At 31.7% G+C, this 12085-nt stretch overlaps 1 protein-coding gene across 1 annotated transcript in view; it reads left to right on the plus strand.

The window, feature by feature from the left end:
- LOC125052332 (kinesin-like protein CG14535) overlaps nt 1-12085 on the plus strand; it is a 255440-nt gene that overhangs the window by 13217 nt on the left and 230138 nt on the right. The window contains exon 2 of the mRNA XM_047653106.1: nt 5431-5528. Within this exon, the coding sequence (XP_047509062.1) occupies nt 5446-5528 (83 nt within the window). The 5' untranslated portion in view covers nt 5431-5445. The remainder of the gene's footprint in view (nt 1-5430; nt 5529-12085) is intronic.

Consider the following 12085-nt stretch of genomic DNA (forward strand, 5'->3'; position numbering starts at 1 on the left):
TTCAATAATATAGAGAGAAAAGATGATCAGAGAATTAGATGCAATTCCATTGAATAGATGAAGATTCGATTTTCTAAATCTCATTTAACGACTATATTGAGTTTTATATGAACTATCTGATTGGCAATCAGTATTTTTCTGTGTGGAAAATGGAAAAATCTGTTTTACCAGTCACTATAAGATTTAAATACGTGTTTGAAAGGTTAAATTATCTCTTTCTTATCTATATATATCGCGTTCATTCGGACTTAGCGACTATAACTTTACCTCAATAAGTGTTAAAGAGTAGAGATTTATAATTCATATTTTTTTATCTAATTAGGCAGACTTCAATATGATTAACAGTAATGCTAAATAGGTAGATAGGTAATCTAATTGAAACTATGGTTAACAGTTATTCCACCTAATTTAGAAATATAAACGTACTACGTATAGAACATACATGAATACTTATAAATATATTATATATTTTGTAAGACAACACAGAAAATTCGTTGAAAATAATTAAACCCTTCCTATGAGTTTAAATTGTTACTAAATTATAAGCAAGTATTTATTTAATACAACCAATATTAACGTAATAATACAGACAGACTGTCATCATTTCCTGTAATAATTAAGGGTCGTGCATAGTTTTGCATTGATAAACAATTTACATTATAAATACAGCAACGGTTTTTACATTGTAATCTGTTGGAATAAAGGTGAATTTTGCTTGTGTGTGCAATTATGTGTGATGTTCATAAACAATAGACCGTGATCATATGTAACAAAGATTACACTTTTATTATCATGCAGATGTTACGAAAAACACCTAGCAATGCTAGTATGAGATAAGTCATACACTATGGTAAATGTAAATAGTCTGACTTTAAAAGTTCGCAAACACCATAATTGCATACGCATAATATTCTGAATTTCTACTTTAATTGAATTAAGTACTTTCATCAATAAAAAGTACTTGCTGTGCGAGTGTAAACCGGAGTTCTTTTTTCAAACTCCATTCATTTAAAAATTACAAAACGAAGCCTTACGAAGATTAACACCACGAACTCAATAAGCTAAAACTGAAAATTGCGAAAAAAAATTCAAAACCGCACCGTGCGATTTGTTTACCCGCCAGCCGGTACTTGACTATTGAAATACAGCCTTTGACACCTCACCCATTACTAGATGAGTAATGAGTCTACACGGCTTTCTATTTCAAAGTTCATACTAATGATACAATTTGCGTTTTTTTACTCCGTCACGATTGATTAAATAGCAAGTATTTTTTGAATAAAGTTTTTCTATGTATTTAAAGTTTTGTTGAATTAGGTGACGTACCTTTTTTGTTTAATAACTTTTCAGTAATAGATACTTTCTTTTATAAATTTAGTTTTTTTGATATTTGTAATTTATTTTTTTGTTATTAATAACCTTCTTAGTATTATATTATTTCGTGAGAGTTTTATGCATGTTGTGACACTATGAAGGCAAAGTGTTTATGCATATTATTATAAGTCGAACATTTCCCATTGTTCCTGTATTAATTGTAACCGTATACAAGGTAACTTATGAATGTACTCTATGTAATGTATGGATGTGTACTCTTTATTATTAAAATTGTGTATCAACAGCCACCGAACCGTTCTTTGTAGTACATAGTGTTTCATCTATAAATCTTTTTCAGATTATTGATGATTGAGAATAAACGATTTTTTTGTGAATCAATTTTTCTGTTTTCGTAATTATTTGCTAGAGCAAATAATTACGAAAACAGAAAAGTTTCACCTTTTAATGATCCAATATAGATATTGGATCATTAAAAGGTGAAACTAAAAGTTGTAAAATTAAATCATTTTTGTATGTAAAAAAACAATGCTACAACCTTTTGGATCAGATTTCTGTATAGAAATAATTTAATTATCCTACTGCACAACTAGGTTCATTAATGAACGTACTATGTCTATTTTTATGCAAATTAAAAAATCTGTTTCGTTATACTATCATGACATCGTAATACCAAAAATGTTTTCAAATAGCCAGCCTTATTTTCAGCTAACTGAAGATCATTTTTGTTATGCGCATGAGTACCTTCTGATGTTTAAAAAAGTACTCTGTATACAAGTGGTAGAACCAATATCATAAATAACCTAGACAATAAACAAATAATTTTATCATCACAGCCATAATTTATAGGTAAGAATACGATAGTGCAATTGTAAACTTGTAAAACTTCTCCAAGTTCGGATAACAAACAGAGTGTGCTTTACGTGGCAAGTTTAAATGAAACTGCCGAATTCATCAAAAAGTACGAGTAGACACCGCGAATGCTAATTTACTTTGAAAGTAGTATTTTAACTCGGCACCCACTGTCCCTGTAAACAAAACTTCTAGAGTTTTCTGGTCACAGACCACTGTTTTATTAATATACACTAAATCCGTATTTTTAACTATTTTTTATCTTTTTTTTATTTTTTTTATTGGACACTTCACAACAATTGACCTAGTCCCATGCTAAGCTGGTGAAGCTTGTGTTATGGGTACTAGGCAACGGATATACATACACATTATAGATAGATAGACATATAAATACATATTTAAACATCCAAGACCTAAGCACAACACCAAATGCTCATCACATCGATGTTTGTCTCAGCCGGGGATCGAACCTGGGACCCATGGATTCGCAGTTAGGGGTACTTACCACTAGACCAATGAGCCGCCGTATCTGTGTCTACAGCGTGATGTCTATGTAATCAAAGGATCAAAATCATTTATTCATATAGATAACACAATGTAAAGAAATATACATTAAAATATATCGCTCAATATATAGGACCTTAATTATTTTTCCCACACAAGTATAATGTCTATTAAAAACAGTGTATATATATATAATATAATAATAATAATGTTTTTATTAATAAGACGATTGCCAAATCGTAATCTCTAACTTTGTACTGCCTTTATTTGCAAAGTGACTAAAAAGTAAGACCAACAAAATACCGAGCCGTGTGCGATATTTTTATTACTATTTTTAATTACCTTATAGTACCTAATGCCCGCCCAGGTAACCGCTTTTGATAACTAAAATTGATAAGTAAAATGTTCAGGATGCTGATTGAGATTCGGATTGAGTTCTTCTACTACGCGAATATTATACTTCTTTGACTTGAATATTAATATGCCTTTAAGCGTCACTTTTCAGTTGAAAAGATAGATGTTATCAAGATTCGCGTCGCATCTGCATCTGTGACTTGAGCTTTTGAATAGTTTTCTCAGATGTTCTTTATAGAAGGTTCTATCAACATTTTCTATTTCTGGAAATTATCTTTGAAACAAGAAAGTGTTTTTCATTTATTAATAATTTTTACTTTTTATCCTTCCATTTATTATACAAGATACCATTTTTTTTCTCCTATAGTTAAATGTCCTTGGAAACGAACAAGATCATGCAGCGAGGTTTTATTATTATAGTTTTTTCACAAATTCTATTGGATGGATCATAAAGATTGGTGTAGAGGCCTACACAACAAGCTAGTATAAATCACTTATGAGGTTTACAAGTCTTATCATAATATTTAAAGAAAAAATTCAGGCAAAAATATTTATTTATTTACAAATAATAAATATCAGGAGACCCTAAAGGCCTAAAGCAACAAGTATTTAAATCTAAAAAAAATATTATGTGAATTGTGTGACCCGCTCCAGTTAGCAGGCGATCTTTGGGGTTATTTTTTTAACTGTAATAAGTAGGTACGCCAATCTGAAGCATAGACCAACAAAAACATAATTTAAATATTTTATACATGTAAGTAAGAAACTGCTAGCGATTACGATAACATTTGATGAAATTTGTTAGTATTATTGATGCGTTATTTCGCGTAAGAAGAGACAACAGATAAGGTAACAACTATTTTTTTATATCTTTGCGCTTTCTATAACTATGACTTTTTTGTAAAAAATGCACATTGCATTTACGTCAAAAATATTATCATTTTCGGGTCCTAGTACGGGTTTGAGTGTCATCCTCGCCCCCAGTAAGCGTTAATTATTCGTCGTCTATAGAAACTCAGTTACAGATAATTTACTGAGAGTTAGTGCGGAAGCCGTGTCAACGCATAATGACTTAACTTTATTGGACATTATACTGTTGAATAATGAACCCTTCAACAGAACGCCTATAATTAGTGATAATAACGCTTATTTATAAAACATATGTTTTACAGGTGTGATTACATAAAAGATTATTATATTAACATATATTTTTTCCTTTTTTGTTTTTAAAAAGCATGATTTTCTTTTTCATATTTTAAGTCTGCTATATATTATATAGCAGACTTATATATATTGTAAGACTGCTTTAAGTTGTTATTCATTACTTTTACGTTTTTGTAAGCAAGATATTTACGTAACCCCTATTAGCTAACCAATAAATAAATAAACTTAACTTAAAAATATACTTAGCGTTGCGTATACTATATATAAGAGATAACAAATACTCAATAGGTCCTAAATTATGTACCTAAACAAAAAATTAATTAATAACTATTAAGGAAATTTCTATTTCATCTTTATTTATCTAAGATTATGGAGGAATTCCTCAACTCAGCCATTTATTTAAAAATCTCTCTCACAGAAGCTCTTTAAAAACGAATAATTTCAATATTATTCCTTCGAATCTTTTACGATAATTGACTAGAAATCAACTACACAAATGCAGCACGAGCCTTGCAGATAATTTAAAAGTTATGACAAATATACCATAAGAAATAAGTGGAGTAATACAATAATTACTTCTATCTACATTATATTTCATTGAAATCTATTTTTGAAGTCTTTCAAGGAACAAAGGCTAAAAATTATCAAGACTATAGAAATATAAAGCCATTCAGTGGGGACTAAGGTTCTGTAATGAGGTTCTTGGTTCATTGCATTCTAATAAGACACTAGACGAGCTCTTTGGTTGACAGGGGTGCAACAGTATACAGATTTTCAGTAACTTACATTTTGTTTGAACTAATTCTTCTTCCTATCTGGTGCACTCTTGACAGAGCGGTCGTGATCGCTAGGAAGTTGTTGTTGTAGTAGGGGTAGATGTGATGCGCTTCACGACGTTTTGCCATCGTTGCCTATTAGTGGTCATCCTGCTGTACTGATTGAGAGAGTCTCCTACGGCAGACTTGATTTGGTCAGTCCAACGCGTAGGTGACCTTCCGCGCGGTCTAGGTTGAACTAATTAGTCTTATGTATATTTCCTATTATCATAGAATAAAAGAATACCGGTTGAGTTACTTAGCTGTTTTAGAGCGTGCGTTCTACATCCTTACGTTTCTTAATTACAGTTTAATTTAAAGACAGTTGCAATTATTTTAATCATATTTTACATACAATACGTACTGTAACTTACTTGTTTCCTACTAATGAAATCTTTCTTTGTTACAGCCCTGAATTAGTGCCATGAATGGGGCAAGTATGAGAGGGGGGCGCCGGATACCCACTCCAATGCCCCCATCCAGAGAAGCCCAATACTATGCTAACAGGTATTTCGTCTTTGAAGATTTCATCTAGCCAAACTAGAACGCCGTTTGCAAAGATTATCGTGGCGTGTCAAACGTTTAGGGAAGCTCACAGTGTTATATCTGTTAAGGCTTTAGTTTTAATAAACCGCAAGACAGATGCGTCTTATGGGGTATACTGGAGATTCTGGATTCGATTCCCGGCCAAAATCTTATTGTTTCTTTTAGGTACATCAGTTTGTTAGTTATTTTGTGATGGTTGGAAGTAAAAATAAAACCCAATTTGAAAATAAAATTTATTTTTTCTGAATTTTTTTACAATGAATTGAACATGAAACAATGAAACCAAATAACCAATAAAGTAACTATGTCTAACATTACCTCGCTTAAACCAACAAATATTTTGTATTGATCATCTTTTTATTTTCTATTAAAAAGAAACAACTTTTGACGTATGTTATTTAAATTATTGTTTGTATATTTTAAATAATTATTTTCCTTTCTGTGGAATGATTAAATATGCAGAATAATTTGCAACTCTAGATTCATTTACCATATCCAAGAGTTATTTCAACTGTCTTATTTCATGTTCTTATATTAAATTTTAAACACGACTTAGGGTGTTTAAACTTCACTAATCTAAGTGAAAAAGGTAATGAAAATTTGAATAAATTAGAAACAATATCTCTTTACAACTTATAATTACTTAAACAAAATGGAATTAAGTTATTTTTTTTAAATCAATTACAATGGATGTCTATGTGCTCCCTATACAAAAAAAAGTTTAAAGTAAAAAAACCGTTTAAGTTATTAAAAAACAAAATAAAAATCTTCCCCTCATGCTATAGATGTCATGGGAAACTATCGTCTAATACACAGGCACTCATTAGAAATGTGTTGTCAAGTACAAGTTTCAAATTACTGAAACATTTCAACCAAATTTCTGATTACCATCATTTGTAAAATTGTAATGTTGTAAAATTCAGTTATCAAAGAGAGAATTTTTGCAAATTTAAAAAAAAAGTGGATTAAATTACCTTAATTCACTCTGGTCTCTCACTATTTTCTACCATGTTCTTTTTGTGCCTCTGTATACTTTTAGAGTTTTCACTAAATATACATTTTTGTAATACTATATTCTATTTGCAGGACTACATAAAAACATTTTTTATCTTTTCTACATTGTTGTCTTTGATTAAAGTTGTTATTATTCTTTTACTTATATTTATTTTATTACTAGCTGAAACGGCAACCGTCGTTTTGCCATGTATATATTTTATAATAAAAAAACAGTAAAATATATCTAAAAATAAAAAAAATATTTAGGGGTGGACTCTTCCCTTAACATTTAGGGGGATGTAAAATAGATGTTGTCCGATTCTCAGACACACCCAATATGCACACAAAATTTCATGAAAATCGGTCAAGCCGTTTCGGAGGAGTTTAACTACAAACACCGCGACACGAGAATTTTATATTTCATTATATAATTAATAGAAAAACTAATATATGTAATATAATATGTCTAGTCGTAAATAGATCGTCTTGTAAACAAGCGTTATAGTCATCTATCTACGTTACAAAGTCAATGTAATAATTGATATATCGTACGACGTATACAAATGACTAACGATTCGGTTGAAATCTCAGAAGTATCGTATGTCTTCAGCGGTCTCAATAGAGCAACACAGGTTCATTAAACAGAATTATTATTATTATTTTTTTATAAAATAGGGGGGCAAACGAGCTTTGGGGACGACCAAAAAGGGCAGTCTGCGCAGCCCATACACACCCATTTTTAGTGGGTGCGTTGCCGGCCTTTGAGGGAGGAGTAGACTCGCTTTTTGAACATTTGGAGGTCGTATTTCTGAGGGCTGACCCCCCCCCCCCCCCCGAGCCGATCCACAGTTCGCTAGTTCGCAAAAACGCAAAGAGACGCAATGTCTCTGAGTATATAGCATTTCGTCATCATTAATATAAATAATGGTTTATCGTTATAATTCTTATTGAGTTATAATAAGCGTTTCAAAAGCTCTTCTAGCTTGGTATTTCTGAACCGATAATTTGCCGATTTCCTCGCATTGCACGTATCCACGGACGACTGCTATCTTTTTGTTTTATTTAAAGAACAATAATTACTTTAAAATACTTTTATGTATGTATTTGTGTTAGTTTGCAACACGATATTAGAAATAATTCTTACAAAAATTTCATAGAAAAAAAAAATTGTGCTTACAGATTTTTTAGGCTCTATCAGAACTTATCAATAGACACCAGTACCTTCTATGTCAAGTACTTTTAATTCCATGACGATGTTTAACATTGATTGCTATTGCTCAAGCTTTTTAATTTATCAACAACTAAGGCGAAAGTGACATAGCGGTTAAATTTGAATTTTCGTGTTACGCACATTTAATTACGCGCAGTTTTATTTATGTAATAGTTAGTACGTCTCTTAAATACTTACATACTGAAGCCTCATTTAGTAAGTACATCTGTTAAGAACAGTACAATTTAATTTTTATCCTTTTTAAATATCCCTATGGTGGGCTCACATCAAAGGTAACGCGGTACTTAAGATAATTATATGGGGCTTAAAAGCCATAGTCCTTGCAATATTCAGGTCGCTTACATCTTTTATTGTTGACGCCTGAAACATCCTGTAATTACCGCAAACAAAGAAAACTACGATTGTGTTTTGTCTTAAAACAGTATAATTAATTTGAATCGAGGTATCTACAGACATTCACGAAGGCACCTTACGTCTTAATTAAATACATGGGTTAGTTCCACGGAACAAATATACCTCTTTAAAATATCTCAAATTCGAACATTTCTTTCTACTGAAACAACATTTTATTATTAACTATATGAACTACATATTAAGTATAACTATAATGAACATTAGAATAGTAATATTTTTTTAAATTCCATTCGTAATTAATGGCTTTTATACAAAATCATTATTAAAAAGTAGCGTTTGACTTTCGAATACATTATATGTTTCAAAGTAATCGCTACTTCAGATATTTAGTCTGTGGCACGACCACTTCATAGTCAACATAAACAAGATTCACGAGGACTTTCAAAAACACCGTAGCTAGCACTCTTCGCATTTTATCTGTGGACAATGTAAAGCATAAACAAAAGAAGCTTCGCCTATTATCACGCGTAACGTCACTACAGGGTTGCAAGTTTTCGTTTTAATTTGACACGCTCAACATAATATATAGTTGAAGTCTTTTTCTATCAAAATAGAATACCATACCAGTAGTTTGTAGTGATTTTACCTTATATTTTTTATGTTGTATGCTAGTTCGTTTTCTTGAATATGTTTCGGTTAAACAGAATTTTAAATTAAGAGCAGTGGTGGCATAGTAGCTTCAGAGTGCGTGAGTCGTAGGTTCAATTTCCGGCTGTGCATCATTGGACTTTATCCAATGTGCGCATTTTAACACTCGCTCGTATTGTGAAGGTAACATCGTAAGGAAATCGTTATGCCTAAGACCAAATAAATGTTGACGGCGTATGTCAGGCACAGAAGGCACTTACTTGCTTATTAGAAAGACAAATGATCACGGAACAGGTAAAAAAATCTGAGGCCCAGACCTAAAAAGATTGTAGCGGCATTGGTTTTTCTTTAATTAAATAAAGTCTTAATTCACGGTGACATTCGTTTGTTGCGTATTATTTATTATTAACGCTTTGTACATAATATCTTCTAAAACATACTTATATTGATATATATTACAACCATTTGTAATTTCTACTATAGCCCAAACACCGAAACATTGTTGGTAACATCAAGTCTATAATAACATTATCTCATTTAATGATTACTTTTATCACAACTGCCATGGTTATCAAAACGTAAGGTACACATATAACTATGTGATCGAACCTATGATACAATGTAACGACGTGTTACATAGGGGAGTCCAGCGTTTGAAAAACGTTCACCGTTAGCAATCCCCAACCAAATTTTTAATTATCTTTTGTAATGTAGAGAGCATCGCATTATTTACGTATGATGTGTCATGAATGTGGACGTTATTGATTGGTCTGAGCCATTCAGTGCCTGAATGCTGTACAAAGACGTTTTCGTATGAATGTGGCTAAATATTTAGGTAAAGCCTGAACACAGCTCTTTAGAGAGTCATCTATAAGCGGTTTTCGTAGCAAGAATTTATTTTGTACCTTAGCTTTATAGACAATCGAAACACTTAATCACTTCTAACGAAACTTGAGTGTTATGAATGTTTATACAGAAGTTTTAAGCATTCTTTTCTCTGTAAACATGTCGTGGTGTTATAATACAAGTTATAGAAATATATTAAAAAAAACTAGCTGACCCGGTAAACGTTGTTTTGCCATGTGTGTTATTTCTTGGAAACATTTTTTACATAATAAAAAAATAGGAGTTAATCGTAGAAGGGTGAAAATTAACGGTTGTGTGTGTTTTTATTGCTGTATCATAAAAAATAAAAACAAAAAAAATAGGTTAAAAAAAATTATTAGGGATGGACTACCGTTAACATTTAGGATGAAAAATAAATGTTGTCCGATTCGCAGACCTAACCATTATGCACACAAAATTTCACGAAAATCGGTCGAGCAGATGGCTGGGACGGAGGAGTTTAATTACAAGCACCGTGACACAAGAATTTTATTTATATTCGATAAAAAGTTTTGCCTTTAAACAGCTAATCAGTTTAGATCGTATACGGTGCTCGTTTCTTGTAGAATTTCACATTCATAATATTGTATCAATATTAACTAACGTATATATTTCAAAATGAAAACATAAAAGTGCCGTATTCAATTACAATGAATTTTGTTAGACTTAGGGATTGTTGGCCAAGTGCAATATGACACTGGCGGGGACTTTATTTTAAAGGCCCTATTTATAACAAAAGTATTTTTCGTAATCACATAATTTACACCTTAATTATAAGTTTGAATCATTCAAGCAAGCTTTAAGTATTAGAGATTAATATTTTATAATTAAAATCTGATGGGAGTTAGTGTTGAGTAAAATCATGAAATTTACGGGCGAATGAAAAACGTTCTTGTGAAACTCAACCTTCATTATGTTCTTCTGTTCTGTGTTCGGATTCGGAATAATTATTTTTCTTTATCTCCTTATGTTTATCCATCAGAATGAGTGTTAGGGTCCTTCAAGAAAGGAGCGTACCAATTTTAAAAAGACTGGCAACGCACTTGCGAGCCTTCTGGCAATTTGAGTATTCATGGGTGGCGGTATCACTTAATATACTTATCACTTCCTGTCTATTTGCCCCGTTTAAAAAAAATGTGTACAGCAGAAGAGATTCATTATGATTAAGTGTATGAGACACTATTGTGTTTCACTCCGTGTTTACACTAACCTTATTAAAGTTTAATGTCTAACTATCATTTAGACAATAAGCCGCAAAGCAAATACTACAGTACTTATTTAGACTATAAATAATACTTTTCCTGATTGGGCCCCCCCGTATTCGACCCGATTGGGCTCAGATTTAAAGGGCCCTAGGATGCCCTATATGAATCCGTCTCAGGACCCGCTCCTATAGTAATTCTTGAGACCGTTAGAATAGCAACTTCAAAGAGTCCCGCCCTTTGAGCTTAACAATTTGATGATTTGAATTTTTCATGTCTATTTTCTCGAAGGTAAGAGGATTCTTGAATTTTTTAGGAATGAAAATTGGAAATGTAATTCCATCGGGTATTCTTTATATGTAAAATAATTCAAAGGTATGATAATATATCATTTTAATAGTGCCATTTATATTACGTAATACACTAATATTTCGGAAAGTATTTTAAAAGATAATTAATAATTTAACACCTACATTTTAGATTTTACACACACCTTTTTAGATTGTATTACTTCGGCAACTCTTTGTAATAAAGTATTATCCATGATCGTGGACATTGTTTTTAGTAGTTCATCATTTTATTTACGTACATTCTTGGCACCGAAATCTTAAATCTTTACGTCTTGTTTAAATAAACTACTAGATACTTAATATATTTTATTATCTTCCTATCTTCGTTTATCATACAAGAGTAATTTTATATGTTTCCGTTTATTTTAAAGCCGTTTATATCTATTAAAGAATTTACTTACAAGAAGAGGAAACTCCTCAAACGGTAACAAACTCTCAAAAAAGAAGGTTTGGTAGCTCACACAGGTTTTCTTCATCTAGTAACCTATTGCGCAATACTTACTAATTAAAAACATACCTGCAGCTGTTTTCTTCATCAGTCGCTGAATATGAAATTCCAACCGTACCACGTCGTTCCACAATTGACGTTTTTTAACCAGCTGTCTACTGAACCAATTCGACTTCTTCCTTCAAGACAAGAGCGTATTTCGTAAACGACAACGCACTTGTGAGCCTTCTGACAGTGTAGTGTCCATGGGCGGGGATTAACGTCAGGTGGACACCTGCCCTCTTGCCCCGGTTAAAAAAATTGTTTTAGATCAAAATTTAAACAGCTGTAAGCCCTTTCAAAAGGTGTTAACTTGATTATTTAATGGCTTATGAAAAAGAGTACCGCGGTCTGTTAACTTAGAA

The sequence above is a fragment of the Pieris napi genome, chromosome 9 (assembly GCF_905475465.1).
Source record: "Pieris napi chromosome 9, ilPieNapi1.2, whole genome shotgun sequence".
In the NCBI taxonomy this organism is placed as follows: domain Eukaryota; kingdom Metazoa; phylum Arthropoda; class Insecta; order Lepidoptera; family Pieridae; genus Pieris; species Pieris napi.